The sequence below is a fragment of the Impatiens glandulifera genome, chromosome 4, assembly GCF_907164915.1.
Source record: "Impatiens glandulifera chromosome 4, dImpGla2.1, whole genome shotgun sequence".
NCBI lineage: Eukaryota > Viridiplantae > Streptophyta > Magnoliopsida > Ericales > Balsaminaceae > Impatiens > Impatiens glandulifera.
In genome coordinates, this window is record NC_061865.1 from 46,249,656 (window position 1) to 46,269,020 (window position 19,365).

General features: G+C 32.2%; 1 protein-coding gene across 2 annotated transcripts; it reads left to right on the forward strand.

The window, feature by feature from the left end:
- Positions 1 to 4,060: 4,060 nt before the first annotated feature.
- Positions 4,061 to 18,050, forward strand: LOC124936914 (ubiquitin C-terminal hydrolase 12-like). 2 transcript variants are annotated; one of them, XM_047477444.1, is made up of 32 exons: positions 4,061 to 4,209; positions 4,508 to 4,574; positions 4,734 to 4,878; positions 4,974 to 5,131; positions 7,153 to 7,418; positions 7,494 to 7,712; positions 7,792 to 7,900; positions 7,981 to 8,096; positions 8,422 to 8,520; positions 8,853 to 8,962; positions 9,762 to 9,836; positions 10,022 to 10,100; positions 10,172 to 10,318; positions 10,407 to 10,487; positions 10,600 to 10,719; positions 11,123 to 11,245; positions 12,415 to 12,492; positions 12,612 to 12,700; positions 12,820 to 12,928; positions 13,017 to 13,085; positions 13,194 to 13,301; positions 14,054 to 14,109; positions 14,265 to 14,442; positions 14,519 to 14,620; positions 14,703 to 14,774; positions 15,243 to 15,308; positions 16,022 to 16,087; positions 16,396 to 16,482; positions 16,960 to 17,079; positions 17,174 to 17,248; positions 17,354 to 17,437; positions 17,551 to 18,050. In XM_047477444.1, exons 1-32 carry the CDS (start codon positions 4,180 to 4,182, stop codon positions 17,590 to 17,592), a joined length of 3,345 nt encoding a protein of 1,114 aa, XP_047333400.1. In that variant the 5' UTR covers positions 4,061 to 4,179; the 3' UTR covers positions 17,593 to 18,050. The 2 variants fall into 2 exon arrangements, with proteins under 2 accessions (XP_047333400.1, XP_047333401.1); XM_047477445.1 differs by having other exon boundaries at positions 16,963 to 17,079.
- Positions 18,051 to 19,365: the final 1,315 nt, after the last annotated feature.

Sequence of the window (19,365 nt, forward strand, 5' to 3'; positions counted from 1 at the left end):
AAATGTATTTGGTGGTCACAAAAGGATAATGAGGTTAAATTTTGTGCCATTTTCTTTAGGGTTTAACAACGGGATTCAAACACCTAATGATTTGCAATGAACAAAATGTTTATGTTGAATATGCCAATATGGTCCTATATACTTGATATAATGGCTAGATGATAATTTATATTCATTTTTCATTCTTTAATAAGTTGAACATGGAAATGTCAGTTTGGTGATGGACTAAATGTCTCACTTCTACTTCCAATTTTCATTACACAAGTTGTTATATATTTAATTTCTCAATATTCTTAGTATAGTAATCAATCTCTGCAGATATGGAACACAACAGGACAAGAAAGGTTCCAAAGCCTTGGCGTGGCTTTTTATCGAGGGGCTGATTGCTGAGAACGTCTATGATGTTAATGTGATGAAGTCGTTTTTGCTTCAGGTACTAACTATTTTGGTTAAAAAATTCATAAATTTACTGAACTAACTATTTTGTTAGTTTTTTGGGGTCTTTTAGGCTAGCCCACATGACCCTGAGAACTTTCCATTTGTGGTCCTATGACAACATAACTAAACTAAACCAATTATTTGATGGGGAATTCTCATTTTTCAGTGCAAATCCAAGGATTGGTTTGGTTGACTATATTTTCTTTTGAACATAGTTGCTTCATTCACTCCCAAAGAAATTCAGAAGAATAAATGGGCATATAACTTGGACAAGCTAAAAAATTGTATTTTTATATAAGAAAAAAGGAATTTTTTCGAAACCGCATAATAACAGAAGTCTACGAAAAACTAATAGATAGCTGCTTAATATTATTGTCAGGTTGAAGAGAGGCACTGTGAGATTCTTGGCCGACTAATGTGCACTGCCAAAATTGTTGCCAAGCAGGAAGGCCTTGAAGATGGCTTTAAAGTTGTGATTAATGATGGACTAGCAGAATGTAAATCAACACCTTCATGTCCATCTCCTTGGGGGGCGTCAAATGAACTGGCCACCAGGCTAAGACTTTATGAAGTTACTTATTAGCTGTGTGAACTCATAAGACACCGACCGACCAAGTAATTTCTGTCATATGATATTTGTAATAATAACATTGTTAAAAATGTTACATTAGACAATCATAATGTGTGATAATGGTCATCTGGTTTGTGATCTTTTGTTTAAAATGTTACTATGACAGTGATATCTTTTCTTTAAGCTTGTGGCTTAATTCTATTTTCTTGTTTGCCTTTATATTTTCCAGAATGACTGGTTTGAGATCATTTCTACATATTTTTTGCCTTTTAAGTGGAAGTACTAAAAGAAACCAGATTAATTTTGACCCTTAAATTAGTATGAGATATTTTTCTCAAATTCAAACATAAACAACAACCATAGAATAAAATAAACATGCATCTGTGCAGTGCAGTCCAAGAGGCACAATCAATAATAAAGAAGTCAAACATATATATAATTAATTAACTACTTTGTAGTGATCATAGTTATACATCCCCCACAATTTTATTACTGTATTTTGAGTAAGATAGATTGAGTCTTTCTCATGTTGAAAGCATTGACTGCAGTGGCGTTGTCTGATATTGTATGCAGATGGTTAAACTGATCAATTGTCAAGTCTAAACATGAAAACGGATGCGGGGAGATCGTTACATCTATTTTCGTGTCTATGTTATCAAACACACTCTGGATTGGAGCCAACTGCACATTGCAACGAACTTATATATGGGTGAAATCCTCCTTAAATCTGTTGTTCCAGATTATGTGTTCCATTATGTACCACCTTCACAAAATATGTTGACTCTTCATTGGGATCATATAAAAAAATAGAGTATCACTTTGATATAAACACCATCATTAGTGTAATAGTATTATAGTAGACAAGAGGTGCATAACTGACCATCAAATAAAACACCATCAAATAAAACATATGTACCTTTTATCATTGGAGTTAACAAACAGAGGTGCATAACTGACCATTGACACAACATCATTGCATTCAAGTATCAAAGGCGAGCAAAGAAAGGTTAAAAATCCGAAAAAGCAAAGAAGATATATAATTGCCTCCTTGTTCATTTTTTGCATATTAGTGGAAAAAAACTATATTTACATATAACCAAGTATTATCATCTATAGGCAAACTTTTAATGATATTTTTTTAGAATTATATAAAAAAAACTGTTCTTTTCTACACCAATAAGGAATCCAGCTTCAGCTAATGCTGCTAGAAGGCTTCCTTGACCAACATCTTTTCCTGTCACGGCGTATTCACTAACGAAAGCCTGAAATAATAGAGTCGGCCTCAGAACCATCTAAATGTTTCTTGCAACAGTTATCTTTTTGTTAATATATATTTATGGAATTAAGTAAATATAAGACAAGATTTAGCGCGTACCTTTGGGCCATTTCGTGATGTTTGATCAAACTTATAAGTCTTAGAGAAAACATCATCTGCATTGTTATAAATTTGTTGAGAAAATCAATCTATTAACAAAAAAAATCTAATAATAGGAAGGAAGATTGTAAGAATATTCCGTTCAAATTCTAATCTATACAAAATTACTTATCTTACATGAAAATCATAAAAATCATCTGGATGATCCAATGGTTGAGAAGAACCGTCACAGATTGTGATTATCTGGATGTCTGGATAGGCGTGTTTTATGGCAGAATAAGACTGGAGGTAATTCCCTGAAACAACATAGGTTTTCGCAATTTCAAATAAATCATGCATTTCATTTCAGAATTTTGTCATTTGATGGTTTCACATTCGCAGATCATTGAATACTAACATATTTTATTACTATTCATAAAATATGGATCTTTTTCAATAAAAAATATCATTGAATAATAACAAAGTCTTCATTCCCAATAGCAACATATTTCAAGTCAAAAGGTTATGGGTGCCCCATTGCTGCACGCATAGAACCCCATGTTGATTTGGAGTCACCCCTAGCAAACTCAATTCCATCAAGAATCTCCTGCAATAATGGAAAATAATGTTCAAACAAATTGAAAATTATGTTTATTTCAAAAAACCAGGAAATGGAAATTGTGTATCATAATAATTAATCCATATGTTAACTTATTTACTTAATTGCAGCAAAAGGAAAATTTGGCAGAAAATATATGGATGCACCTTCTAAAAGATCAAAATAGGAATAGGTTTATCATCAATGGAAGATGGAAGACAAAATGAAAGAGCATGTTTTTAATATAAATGAGCATTGAATTCATGGTTCATCGTCCATATCTGACTTTCTGCCTACTCCATCCATCAATCTGCCTACGCTAGCGAATCCTCTACCGATGTTGAGAGTGTTAAGCTCCGTCGGATTCTCCTCTTCAATTTCCATATCCGTCAAAATGTTTAACTTCTACTTCCATAGATCAATGAAGTACAAACCCATGTGTTGTTGATTGTCATTTATATAGATTAACTTGTAAGATTTACTTAAAATCCTAAATCCTCATCCAACATAATAGCACTTGGATAATATTCAAAACCCTAAAATACATAAGAATGCATTGAGATGGGAATGTCTTACCTTAGAGGAGCAGCGGGATCGAAGGGGATAGGGTTTGAGAGAGAGTCGGAACCCTAAAAATTGGAAATTTAAAATGAGGATCAAAATTAGGCGCTTTATATAGTATGAAAGACGCATATTACATAATGCGCGTATATATAATATGCGTCTTTCAATGTACGCATATTACATATTACGCGTAAGTGTAATTCGCGTAAGTGTAATACGCGTAAGTGTAATTCGCGTAAATGTAATACGCGTAAGTGTAATTCGCGTAAGTGTATTACGCGTAAGTGTAATTCGAGTAAGTGCAATTACAGGGGTAAAATGGACATTTCGCAGGGCAAAAAAGCCCATTTTGCAAACATTAGTAGGCGCGGGCCTTTTTTGAAATTAAGGCACTTATGAGGGCCATTTCATCAAATTTCTCCATGCACGTGCTATTGTAAATTTTCGTTTTTACCTTCGTAAATTTCAGCGAATTTTTTTCAACAATTTAAATATACCGAAACTGTCCTCCCTTGTTAAAACCCAAACAGTCTCTTTCATCGATCGTGCTATATACGTTGCAGAGACCCAACTTTCTCTCTCCTATAGCTAGCAATTCTCAGCGGCTTCTTCTACGATTTGCTGATCGGGAAAGAAATCAACTCAGCTTTGCAAATGACTCTAATGACTCCTCCCCCTCTAGATGTAATTACTCACTATCTCGATCATTTAGATGACATGCATCTTTTGTATCCACCCTCAAAGATGCGCGCATTCACATGTGTATCGTAGGACGGTGACTGTGCTTGTTTACAGCTTCTATTATGATTTGTGTTCAATTATGATCTTAGAGGGAATTTGATCTTGGGTTTTTTGTTTTATCATGAATCCGACTTGAATTTCGATGTTTCATGGAACTAAAGCTGATCTTTTTCTAGGGCTTTTATTTGCGATTGGGGTTCATATTTTAGATCCAAGTTCTGAATTTTACTTATGTTTGTAGCAAGAAGATGATGAGATGCTTGTGCCACACTCGGATTTAGTTGTGGAGGGTCCTCAACCCATGGAAGGTATCTCATCTCCACTTTGTTGAACCTAATTGGATCCATAATTCTTAATTCATGTTATTTGTTGGTACTAGATATGATTCAGTTGTAGGGTTTTTGTTTTTGTCTTTGTCTTTATCTTTGTCTTCTTTATTCTGATTCATTGTTTCCTATTTTTAAAAGTTGTTCCAGCAGAAACAGGTAATGCAGCTGAGGTTCAATCAGATGAAACCCCATCTGCACGGTTCACTTGGACAATTGATAACTTCACTAGGGTGAACACCAAGAAGCTGTATTCAGAGATTTTCTATGTTGGAGGATACAAGTGGTACATATTTACATCTTGGTTATTTCTCTTCCTTAATTTCTTTCTACATTTTGTCCAGTGTATTATTCTTTTTCCATTTTGTTTTATATGGACAGGCGGGCACTTATATTTCCAAAGGGGAACAATGTGGACCATTTGTCGATGTACCTAGATGTTGCAGATTCTTCTACCTTGCCATACGGATGGAGCAGACATGCTCAGTTCAATTTGGCTGTGATAAACCAAGTTCACAATAAATTCACAATAAGAAAAGGTACTGTTTTCCAGTGTATAAGATGCTGGTGTGAGAATACAAGCAAGAGTTATTTTATATTAAAACAATTTCTTGGTAATCCATTTATGCTATTGAATGCACATGTTGATGTAATGTTGGACTCTTCTGTTGTATGAAGAAGGTGTTGTGCATTTCATTATGCAGCTAATTAGCTCCCATAATTAAATTTCTTTTTCTCAGACTATCGTTTTATTTTCTTTATATAGTATAATTGAAAGTTCTGTTATGGAACAATAGAATAACTACTTGTTAGTAGTGAATTTGAATTAAATGGTAAATGTATCAGATAGTCAGATATGTGGATTAACTTTAATTAAACGGTAAGTGATACTTGATTGTACATGATTTTGGAAGTCCAAAGTAAATACAATATTGAATTTGCTTAAAGTATGAGCCTATTTGGAAACTAGTACTTTGTCACAATATGTGTCACAATCACACTCTCATTGGAAAATTGCCAAAGTTAAAATTGAAAGTGATTTTTTTCAGTCATGATCCAGATTATAATGTAATTTGGGTTGCTTCATTTGGTATACAAATGAATTTTTCTTGATAATGATTCAAATTATAGTGTTATATTTTTTGCTTCATTTGGTATAAAAAGTTTGTTTTATCAATCATGAAAAGATTAATTTTTGGATCACGATCATATTATGTTTTTGATCATTGTGATTTTGACAAACATAACAAATGTAGATTTTTCAGATCATGATCATAATGAACAAATAACTAAACAACCCTTTATGCTTATATGATCAAGGTGAACATATAAATTATAAAGATAGTTTTTTTTATATGGTTTTCTTTTGGTAATTATTTGTATCTATCTAGAATCAAAACTACAATCAGATAATATAGTAGTCTGCTGTACGGAATCTTTATGTCACTTCATAATTGTTATTTAAGTAATAGACTGAGTTTCTTGTGGACTGCATAGCATAAGTGAAATCACTTTGAAAATCTGACAATTGCAAACAAAAAACAGCAGTTGTGCTATTTTAGTGTTATGCAGTCCCCCACTGAGATCTTTATATCAAAGAACTTTTGTATGGGTCTTTCACCTTTCTTCTTCTTGCATCTTGGTATTAGGCAGATTGAAGTAGGGTAGTATCTTAATTATTTATTTCATTAACTACCATCTACCTACGTTAAGAAGATGCTCCAGTAAGGTAATTTTCATTAGTCAATATCTTATTGGCCACTCTTCCAATGAATTATTGATACTTGGTTTTGTTTCTTTCTATAACTGTTATTATCCTCGTATGATATTCCAATGTATTGGCCTTTTGCATCCTTCATTTGTCTTTTTCGTTGCTCATCAGCTCTGTGTTGTCCTTAAGTCATCACAATGACTAAATTAATCAAACAACTAGCAACATGCATGTAGGTGGTTGATTTTCAACAATTCTTGGATGCTTTAAATTTTCTTTTATCTATTAGAAAACTTGAGCATGTTTCACTTTACTCAATTGACTTGTTTCCCCCGTATGATTTTCTTAGGACATTCAATTTTAATTTCACACCTTATATGTTCAAGAATTTAGTGATTTCCAGAAATTCTCTACTATGCACTCTAATTAAAAAATATTGCATGTTTTTTTGGTGCTTCTCAATCAGAAGTGACTTAGAATCTTAAGTTGTGAGGGATATGATTCCTTTTTATCATATGGCTTGGTCATCATTTTGTTAGTTGGTTTGTGGGCTATTTCTGTCAGCCTCAGTATTTTATAGAAGAATATATTTATTTTTTGATCATTATTATCTCTTGACAAGATAAAATATTAGTTCCTTCTAATTCTTGATGCCTCACTTATTGGTATGTCCTCACTAAGACTGATGATGGCAGAAATCTGCTACACCTACACTGTCTAGTTAAAGATGAGGATGTTGAGGTCAATTTTTGAGTGTGATTATACTTGTGGAATTGTCTTACATCCCATTTGGGTGCTTGAAGTAGTGTTAAAACTTCATGTTGTTTTATCATACTTTTCTTACTGCAGATACACAACATCAATTCAATGCAAGAGAAAGTGACTGGGGTTTTACTTCTTTCATGCCACTTAGTGAATTATACGACCCAAGTAGAGGTTTTCTTGTGAATGATACTGTCATCATTGAAGCTGATGTTGCTGTGAGAAGGGTTGTTGATTACTTTTCACATGACTCAAAAAAGGAGACAGGTTATGTTGGACTAAAAAACCAGGGGGCTACTTGTTACATGAATTCTCTTCTTCAGACATTGTACCATATTCCATATTTCAGAAAAGTATGGCACTATATATACGCATTTGTTGATTATTAATTCATGAAAAATGTTCTCATTTACAATAACTGAATTCAGGCTGTGTACCATATGCCGACAACTGAGAATGATATGCCATCAGGGAGCATCCCCCTAGCCCTGCAGAGCTTATTCTATAAACTTCAGTACAGTGACTGTAGTGTAGCTACCAAAGAGTTAACTAAGTCATTTGGGTGGGATACATATGATTCTTTCATGCAGCATGATGTACAAGAGTTGAATAGAGTACTGTGTGAGAAACTTGAGGATAAAATGAAGGTATTCTGATCTAAGTATGCCAATCCAGGTTTTTCTTTTTCTTCAGGAAGAGTATTACATTATATATTTTCATGCTCAGGGTACTGTTGTTGAAGGCACGATTCAACAACTTTTTGAAGGGCACCACATGAACTATATAGAGTGCATAAATGTGGATTACAAGTCCACGAGAAAGGAATCCTTCTATGGTACTTTTCACTTAATGGACCAATTCTTCCTGAAATGTGACCAAATAATTCTTGCTAATTTAAATTTATTGTCTGTATAGATCTACAACTTGATGTTAAAGGATGTAAAGATGTTTATTCTTCCTTTGACAAGTATGTGGAAGTTGAACGCCTTGAAGGTGACAACAAATACCATGCAGAACAATACGGTTTACAGGTCAGAACCTTTGAGACCAGGTCTTCAATCCTGGACTCAATTATCTTAGTCAGATCCTATCAAAAGTGTGAATGTACAAAATACTTTGTTTCTTTACAAGCCACATCTTGTTGTTAACATGGGAATTTTTTTTCTTACACAAACACAATATCACCATGATTTGAATACCTAAGCATTGTATTAGTTTTATTCATAATACTCTTATAATTATTTGATGTATGCCATAGCTAGCTACAGAAAACACACAAGTGTTTCTATTTCTTGAGGCACGATTTTGATTTTGTGATCCACTTACTAGTAACTGCTTTTAATTTTGCCAATTCAGGATGCAAAGAAAGGTGTTTTGTTCCTTGACTTTCCTCCTGTTCTCCAACTTCAGTTAAAGCGTTTTGAATATGATTTTATGAGGGATACAATGGTTAAGGTTGGTATTTTCTTGTCTTCATTATATACGATTTTTCTTATCGTGCATGACCATGTCAGTATATTTTGTTTAGTGTCCTTTGTAAGACATAAACTAGTTACCTCATTTCTCTATACTCCTTTCTGAATTAGTATTCCTAAGTTGGACATGATTTTGGATCAAATGTTTTACGTTACGGCTCTGAACATTTACGGAAATTTGTGGCATGTGTAAGATATGATAGTAACCATATTTTCATGTATAATACAGATCTATAATAGATATGAGTTCCCATTACAACTTTACCTTGATGGCATGTGTAAGATAGTAACCTTTCATCATTTTCAATACAGATCAATGATCGATATGAGTTCCCATTACAACTTGATCTTGATAGAGATAATGGGAAGTATTTATCGCCTGAAGCAGATAAGAGTGTACGTAACCTTTATACCCTACACAGGTACTGCATATTTCAATCTATGTTGCTTGAAACAACTCTCTTCTTTGCCAAGTTATTCACAATCCTTATTTTTTTTACTCTTTGTGAAGTTCTCGTGTACTTCCCCTTGATCCTTTGTTGTATGTTAATACGAATGAGGTTTTTCTTTTTCATTTATTTTACTTTTGCAAATTTCAATAATAGACCTGTAGAATGTAAACAGTAAGACTTTTCTGTTATTGATCATGATGGATGATACATGAGAGTTACATAAATACAAAGAGAAAAGAGAGAAGAAAAGAAAGTGTGGAACTCCAAGGTGTTCAATGGCGGGGATATACATGAGGTACCAAACATCATCTTGGAGAGAGTGAAGATGACATAATGATGAGCTAGAGAGAGAGTTAGACATAATTCTACAAAACCATTTCGAGAATTGCAATACCAAACCGGATACAGACCATTATCTTTCCATGAATTTAGGCCTGATCTTCATTTCCATGTGCAATTCTCACTTTGTTTAGAGAGTTTGTATCCACAAATGGCTTGCATTTATTTCTTTAGGCATATGCAAGATATTAATGCACATATTCCTTGTAGAGAAAGCAGCACCAAAATATAATATTTGGATTAAACTACTCTTATATTGTTGCAGCTATAATACTATTAGATACAATGTATATTTGTCTCGCTATTGTATCTATATTTTCCCAAGCTAAATTTTACATGATGTGATGTATATCTTCTCTAATTCCTTTCTGCATAATATTTAAGGCAGGGGTGTCCTATAATTGTAACATATGCTTTGATTTGTTTGCAGTGTTTTGGTTCACAGTGGTGGGGTGCATGGTGGACATTACTATGCTTATATAAGACCAACTCTTTCAGATCAATGGTATGCATCACTGTTGTAAGAAATATATTTTTTATCATATTTTGCGCTTACTTGTTTATTAAATCTCAGTTCATTATGCATCTGAATGATTGGCTAAGAATATAGAAAGCATTTCCATTTATGATGGTATCATGTGCTTTAGCTTCTTTTGTTATATTCACATTCACTGTATCTGTTGCTTTCAGGTACAAATTTGATGATGAACGTGTGACAAAAGAAGATACAAGAAAGGCATTGGAAGAACAGTTTGGTGGCGAGGAGGAGGTAAACGTGTTGTATCTAATTTTTGTGTATTTAATACTACAATGCTTAATTTTTCTTCTTTTATGCAACAGTTGCCGCAGACAAATCCTGGATTCAACAACTCACCATTCAAGTTCACAAAATATTCAAATGCTTATATGCTCGTGTATATACGTGAAAGTGACAAAGACAAAATTTTATGTAATATTGAGGAAAAGGATATAGCGGAGCACCTTAGGGTACAATATTTATTTTGTTGATTTCTCTTCTTCCTAATAGTGTTATGTAAAGTTAGTTACCATGGCTATCTTCTCATCAACTTTCCAGGTTAGGCTGAAGAAAGAACAAGAAGAGAAGGAACAAAAGAGAAAAGAAAAATCGGAGGCTCATCTTTATACAGTAATAAAGGTAAAACTTTTCCGATCTTTCTCAGAATGTGCACTGATCTTATTTATTCTTTCTGAAATTTCCCGAAGGTATCATATGGTTCCATTGTTTACTTGGTTTTCCTTTCCTTAAGGTTGCTCGAGACGAGGATATTCGGATGCAGATTGGTAGGGACATATTTTTTGATCTCGTTGATCATGACAAAGTTCGCCATTTTCGCATCCAGAAACAAATGCCTTTTAGTATGTTCAAGGTATCTCTGCCGCTGTGGCACTTGTTTTGATTTGGGCCGTGACTTGTAATAGCTGCAATATGTGGTGTATAATGCCTTGTTTATTATTTGGTTGTCTTATGCCTGGCCATGAAACTTGGTTTTGATCAGCTGCTTAACGTGAAGATTCATATCTGATACTAAAGAAAATTACTTGTCTAATGGCATCAAAATTATTCTTATTCTTCTGCTTCACTTAAAGTTTCATATTTGATCGTAAAGAAATAAAACAAGTCTATTGCTGGTTTCATGCTCTCTTCTCATTGTGGTGCTAATGCAAGAAGAATTGTTTGTAATGTTGTATATTATGTAAGATATCTCCTATACCTGAAATCAGGAAGAAACCACAACTATGATTATGTTCTAATATTAAGGTTTTCTGCAGGATGAAGTTGCCAAGGAGTTTGGTATCCCTGTCCAATTTCAACGTTTTTGGTTGTGGGCAAAGCGACAAAACCATACGTATCGCCCCAATCGTCCATTGACACCTCAGGAGGAAGCTCAATCTGTAAATGACCTTTTTCCTTTGCTTTAACATTTATTGGGCTTTTTTGTCATAAAAAAAATTCATGCTGATATCGTCCAGAAAAATCTACATTTGTTATGGTTGCTAAAAATCACAATGAAGTGAAATATAATATGATTGTGATCCAAAAAATAATCTGATCAGGGTCGAGAAAGAAATCTCTATACCAAATGAAGCAAAGATTATACTATAATTTTGGATCATGATCTAGAAAGTAATCTGGATTTCCAGATAGGCTCATTGCGTGTTTCTTACAACCCATGGGTCCGGGTGCTCTGATAATTTTTGTTGCTTTCTAATAACTTATCATCTCTCCTCTTAGTTATTTTGAATAATGATTTTGACTTATGTATCACACATCATTCATATTCTCGAAAAGGGTGATTTTCGTAGTTTCCTAGAAAACCTTCAGAGAAATAAGAAAGAACTTTGACGACATGATCTGAAGCTGTACATAGAAAGGAGGATGCATGTAACAACAATCATAAAAAGTGGCATGTTCGGACTAAAATAAAATATAAACTGATGTGGTAATGAAATGAACCTATAGAACAGAGTACACTCTAGATCCCAGGGGACTACAAACCAGTAAATAGGTTTGAACTATCTCATGAATTTACAACCCTTCCGTGATAAGTTGACAGCTCAAATAAAACAGCAAACTTCAAGGGATTGATCTGGACAACAATGTAAAGCTAATAACCACTTTTAGGATCCTTTCTGGATATAACCTTCTTATTGTGTATCAAATCTCTTAAGTTTCTGAATTGAATTCTCAAACTCCTTAAGAAGGATTCTGGTTTTATATAATGGATAAGTTGCATTAAGAGTTCACTATATTTTAACTTTGCATATATGAAGGTCATGTATTATGGTGAGAGTTGTACATTGGATGAGATCGTGAAACCAATGGGAGCCGTTTGTAGGAATAATGCTCACCATATTGTTACCATTTAATTGTTTTGTTATGGAACCTTCAGAAAGATGAGAAATTGATTGCACTATCCACGAGTTTCTATGATATGGTGCCTGTGGAGCTCTTAAGCTCACATTTTTCAGTAACATGGGTTCATTCCTTATATGCAACACATACATCTTGATCTTATTATGTATGTGATATATGAAATGACATAATTTGTCCTCAACTTCAGGTTGGCCAAGTAAGAGAGGTATCTAATAAAGCAAACAATGCAGAGCTAAAGCTGTTTCTAGATGTAGAACTTGGACAGGTAATTGATTTAAATTTGACTCTTAATTTCCCTTTGGGTGTTCAACTTGATCATGATTTATGTTTATATAATTCAACGTTGATTCTTGAATTCGAACATGATCTTGCGGAACTATGCAGGGAGTGCAGCCAATTCCCCCTTCTCCAAAGACTAAAGAGGAGATTCTTCTATTTTTCAAGCTATATGATTCATTTAAAGAGGAGCTGCGGTATGTTAGTTTCTTGATGATGAAAATTCTATTTGATCGTTAGGACCTACTCTTTCTTTACCCACAATATCAAGTTTTCTTCATAGTCAGGACATTTGTTTTCCTGTTTGTTCTGTCAGATATGTAGGACGTCACTTTGTGAAGGCCAGTGAAAAGCCAGCTGACATTTTGACAAAGCTGAATGAATTAGCTGGATATGCACCTGATGAAGAAATTGAACTCTTTGAGGTCTCTAAACATTCTTACTTTATTTGTTGCTTGTCCAATGAGTATTGTGATCAGGAACATCTTTACATATTTGTCCCTTACAATGTAGGAAATAAAGTTTGAACCTAATGTGATGTGCGAACACATAGACAGGAAGCTTACTTTTCGCAGTAGTCAGGTATTATTTTTCGCTATTTTATCCTGCCAATCCTGTAATTTTCAACATTCTTAGGAATGCATATTGACCACTACAAGAAATTTTACATTAGCTTCCTATCTGATGCAGCTTGAAGATGGTGACATCATTTGCTTCCAGAAACCTCATGTTGAAAGTAGTCAGCCGTGCCGCTATCCTGATGTTCCTTCATTCTTGGAATATGTTCATAATCGTCAAGTAAGTCATGAGCACAAATGAGATATGTTAGCATCATGTGAAAACAGCTCATCTGTTGTGTATTTATATGCTATGAGCTAAGAATATCCACATATAATTCTCAAAATATTCACTGCAAATTAGAGATTGGGTAACAAGGAAGAATTTAGGGGATGAAAAGATGACAATGTAATCAAGAGACCTTAGATTGATAGGAGGATGATACAGATTTCACACTATTCAAATCATAACCAATGAGCAGTGAGCTACCACTCCTAAATAGCCTGGTCATTACAAATTAATGCCAGGTCATATAACAACTTTTAAAAGAATCTAATGAAATAGGCCAGCTGGTCCTGAGGTTGTTATGCCACAGTTACAAGAGATATAATTCTCTACACACGACCCTATATAGTAACTCTATGCATTTCTTGAATTAATCGTGACAGATTGACTCCAGGAAATGGAGAGGAAACATGTTTTTTACTGAATCATCATGCACATATACAGTAGCAATTTCTACTGTAATTAGGTTACCAAAAAAATCTACTGCTAATAATTTGATTTCTATATTATCTAATGGAAGTTTTGGATGCTTCTTATTGACATCAGTTTCTAGGGTTAAAGATATTATCCAATACATTTCAGAATATCTGTGTGACTAAGTTTAATTTTCAAATGGGGCCAGTCTAGACATCAATTGAGGATTGACGGAGATTAAAAACCATTTTTTGATGGATGTTAATAATTTCATCATGTCTCTTAATTTGCAGGTTGTCCGTTTCCGATCTTTGGAGAAACCTAAAGAGGATGAATTTTGTCTTGAGTTGTAAGTTCTTCCATTATTCATCTTATACCGTCTTCAATATTCATCCTGAATTCCTTTTTACTTCTACTTCATAAAAGAGTTTTGCATGATTTACTTATTATATGGTTCTTTGTGCGTAAAAAAATGAATCTGGTTGTGCCTATGAAAATTTGTAGGTCAAAGCTTCATACTTATGATGATGTTGTTGAAAGAGTGGCCCATCATTTGGGTGTGAATGAACAATCAAAAATAAGGCTTACATCACATAATTGCTACTCACAGCAACCTAAACCTCAGCCAACCAAGTATAGAGGAGTGGATCATCTAGTAGACATGCTAGTCCATTACAATCAGGTTTTTCCATAGCATTTCCTCATATTAAATACCATTTATAAAGTATGGTAATCTCATGGCTGATACTCCTCTACAGACTTCAGATATTCTCTACTATGAGGTGTTGGATATTCCACTACCAGAGCTTCAAGGTTTGAAAACACTAAAAGTTGCTTTCCATCACGCAACCAAGGATGAAGTTAGTTCCGAAATTATTATAGCTGTTTCAGTAGGAATCTTGTTTGTGTATTTCCCTTCACTAATATTGTCTTGAATATCAGGTAGCAGTTCATATTATTAGATTACCAAAACAAAGCACTGTTGGGGATGTCATTAATGACCTTAGGACAAAGGTACTTCTCTGATACTGTTCTTTCATACTAGGCATGTTTAAATTTATTTCTATATTGTTTCATTCTACCAGTTTGATGTTATACATACTGGGTGGGCCTATTTGTTATCAAGATCACATTTGATGTGTTTTTCTTTATCTATAAAAAATGTGGATCATGATACATCAAATAATTTGGATCTTTTATACCAAATGAAGCCTAAAATACACTATATGCTGTGTCACGATCTAAAACATATCTTGATGTAAACAATTTTACACCATACAAAAAAAAAGGGCTTTCAATTTATCTTTGTTGATTTTACAATGAGATATTGGTTGAGTCTAATTACACGTTTCCCAATAGGCTTGCTATCTAATTGTTTTCTGGATTTGCATTTTGCTTCTTGTACATATATGACGTTTCAAATAATAATTGTTTCTCACAAGTAGTGTTTCTAGCATTCAATTTTGTTATCTCATGAAACAGGTTGAGTTATCTCATCCAACTGCAGAAATCAGATTGCTTGAAGTGTTCTATCACAAAATCTACAAGGTATGAGATGAATCTGTTTTTATGGTTGCCAGTTTCTATAGTAGGGTATGTTTTGGTTTCAGTAGCCCATAATAACTCCTGATGATATCAATTTTCTAGAGTGATAAACCAAGGATGAATGTGAACAAAAGGTACATTGAAAATCTATTTAGATATTTTTTAAGAAGGTCAACTTTCACTAAAATGAAAGAATGTGAGGGGAGGTCAAGATTATATGTGGGGGTGGGGAGAAAAAACGGAAAACAAAAAGCAAAAAACAGACCTAGACTTATGTTGTCCATTATTATTATTATTTTTTGTGTCAAAGTTGCATTTCATTAATATGAAACAACCCCGTTACAGCCGATAAAGATGACCAACGGACAAGTAAACAAGAAGAGTGACCCTGTGATATATTTGAAGAAATTACAAGAATGTCATAAGAAGAGTGATAAATGCTATTATAATTTTCTGACCTTGAGACACAACAAGAATTTATCCTTAGTGGCATGTAACTAGGATTGTTGAGTCTATTGAGCATATGGATTGATGTATAGCTTGCATTTAGAAATCATTGATAGATGGACTAATCTAGCAAACAAATAATATATTGTCCCCATTTGGTACGCTTACAATTTATGTTTCCGAATCCTGATGAGATGATTTATCCATAAAATTTCTATAAACATGTAAGTGGAAGTCAATAAATTGATATTCTATTTTTTTCTTGATAGGTCTTCCCTCTTAATGAGAAAATAGAGAACATCAATGATCAATACTGGACATTACGGGCAGAAGAGGTATTTCGTCTCTGTTCTTTGCTGTTTCACATAGGTCACTTTTATGCTTCAAATGAATTAGTTTTTTAAATGGTCTGGAATGAAGAACTTCAAATGAATTTGTAAGTAGATGTCATATTGTTAACGAAAATGTAATTGCTGTTTTGTTGATCATCAAACTGAAATTTTCCTGATCTAAAGCCCCACTTTGTTAAATATCTGTTATTTCACAAGATGCAATTATTTGGACCATGCTGATTGAGAAAAAAAGTTATTTAATCATTGGGCTACTGGTAACTGTAATAGAATGTGTTTGCTTCTTGTGATAGATACCGGAAGAGGAGAAAAATATTGGTCCTCATGATCGTTTGATCCATGTCTATCATTTCATGAAAGATACTGCTCAGAACCAGGCGGTAAGTTATTCTAGGGAATATTCTGCATTTACTATGATGCGTCAACATCAAACATGTATAATGAGCCTATATGTTATCACATTTTATGATTGAGATCATTATCCGAAAAAATTCTACATTTGTATGTTAGCCAAAAATAAAAAACAATCCAGAAATTAATTTGTTCCTAATAATTTGTTGACAAAATCTTTACTCCAAATAAAGCAAAAAATACACTATAATGTGGATCATAATCTGTAAAATAATCTCTATCATGATTCAGAAAACAATGTACCAAACAAAAAGAAATAATTTTCAATTTTAACTTTGATGGTGATTTTCGATGAGATTGTTATTCTAGAGATTGTGACATATTCTTGTGCCATTTTTTCTATTATAAACCCACAAAATTGAGATTTGTTCACGAGATGTTCTTTTTAATTTACATTATTTATTTCATATATACATATATATATATATTTATTTTCTCATCCCCAGCAGCAAGTCCAAAATTTTGGAGATCCATTTTTTTTGGTTATCCATGAGGGTGAAACATTGGCTGAAGTTAAATTAAGAATTCAAAAGAAATTGCAGCTCCAAGATGAGGAATTCTCTAAGGTACATATAGTATTTTCTTTCCCCTTAGGTGGTGATAATACTTCGATAGGCAACCTCTTGCATTTCTGAAATATTTTATCCCCCTTTTTTTCAGTGGAAGTTTGCATTTTTATCATTGGGCCGCCCAGAATACCTTCAAGATTCCGACATTGTTGGAAGTCGATTTCAGGTATTTCATCCTCCATTCATTTTCTGTTATCCATCTTATTCAGTTAATAACCAACCAACCAACCCCTTTTCAATTTACTTAATTTTATTTTTTCCTTTTTCATAGAGAAATGTTTATGGTGCCTGGGAACAGTACCTTGGGTTAGAGCATGCTGACAGTGCTCCTAAGAGATCATATGCAGCTAATCAGGTACATCCTGACCACCCCCAATGTTTCATTTATTGTTTCAAAGTTAAAATCATCATCTGTTTCAAAAGTCTTCATTGTGCGATAAACTTGAGACAAGTATTAATCATTTGTAGAACCGACATACATTTGAGAAACCTGTGAAAATCTACAATTAGAAGATCCGTCCTAGAAGAATCATTTGTTTTGTCGGGGATATAATTTTATATCGATGGAGGAGCTTCTCTACTATACAAGGCAACAACAGTAAAAGAGAAATTGGCTCTTCCACACTCTCACAGACATTGTTATTTCCAGTAGTGTAATTCTTGATCAAAGGGAGTGGTGACTTGAAGTGTGTTAAGTTAAGTTATTTGCCAAGGAAAAATAGATCTCGATTTTCCATTCCGATCATCGTGTGGCAAATATGATCTGTAGCATGAGCCATTTTTTATTTTATTTTCAAGGAGTGATGCTTCTTCTTCTCTTTCAACTTGAAAAATTAATTGCATTTCATGTAGTATATTATATTATGTTATATAAATGAGATTTTGGTGAGAGTGGTGTATAGAGGGTGTTGTATAGGTTGTATTTGTGGTTTTCCAGTATTTGTTATTTATATTATTGTCTTTATACATGTTCAATTCTCTATTTCCCCATCTCATCATATAATAATACCTCAAACAACATATGGACACAAGAGGAACCTGTGTAATGTTTGCTTAGTTATTGCTTTCTTCCTTTTCCCTTAATTATGAACTTCATTTCATTATCTATCATCTTTTTAATAATTCCATTCTACATTACTTTTTATGGAACTTGTGATTTAGAATTACATTGTTATATAAGGAAAATTCCAATGTCTATAATAGGGTACAGAGGGATAGTTTTTTTTTTTTAAAGTAACACTGTTTGGCGTTCACTTTCTTAAATTAAAACCTAATTTGTTGATTTATTCTCAAACTAATTTAATTTACTATTCAATTTTTTTTTAATATTTAAAATTCATTATATATAAATTAAATTATTTAAATTTTGATATATATTTTAAATTATTATTTATATAAACTAAATTATTTATATTTTGATATAAATTTTAAATTATTATTTATATAAATTAAATTATTTATATTTTGATATATATTTTAAATTATTATTTGTATAAACTAAATTTTTTTATATAGTGTAATAAATATTTCCTTTAGCATTTTAATAAATAATTTATAAATATTAATAAATTTAAAATATTTTAACTATAATAATATAATAATTAAATATTTATAAAAATATTTTTAATTATTAATTATTTATTAAATATAATAATATTTTTAATTAAATATAATAACAAGTTTATTATATTTTAATCATAGAAATATGGTAATTTTGTTATTATATTTAATAAATAATTAATAAATTTAAAAAAAATTATGAATATTTAATTATTATATTGTTATGTTTAAAATATTTTAAAATTATTAATATTTATTAATTATTTATTAAAATGCTAAAGGAATATTTATTATATTATATAAATAATTTAGTTTATACAAATAATAATTTAAAATATATATCAAAATATAAATAATTACAAGTTATAAAATAAACTAACAAAAGAGTTTGAATATGAGGAGGTAATACATTTGAGAAATTATAATATATGAATGGGGATTTATGATGACATATATGGGTTTATGAGTTTATTTTGATTTTTTATATATTTTTTAATGTGAATTTAACATGATATTTAATTAATATTTTTTTTATAATTGAGAATGAGTTTCAAAGAGTGAAGTGTTATTAATAAATTATATCAATTTTTTCTTCAAAATGTTAGTATTTTATTTATAAATAAATTTTATAGTTTTAAAAATAAAAATTTAAAATAGATGCATTGATTGGCACAAGCATATTATAAATAAATTATTAATGGTTAATGAGAGTTATCTAGTCAT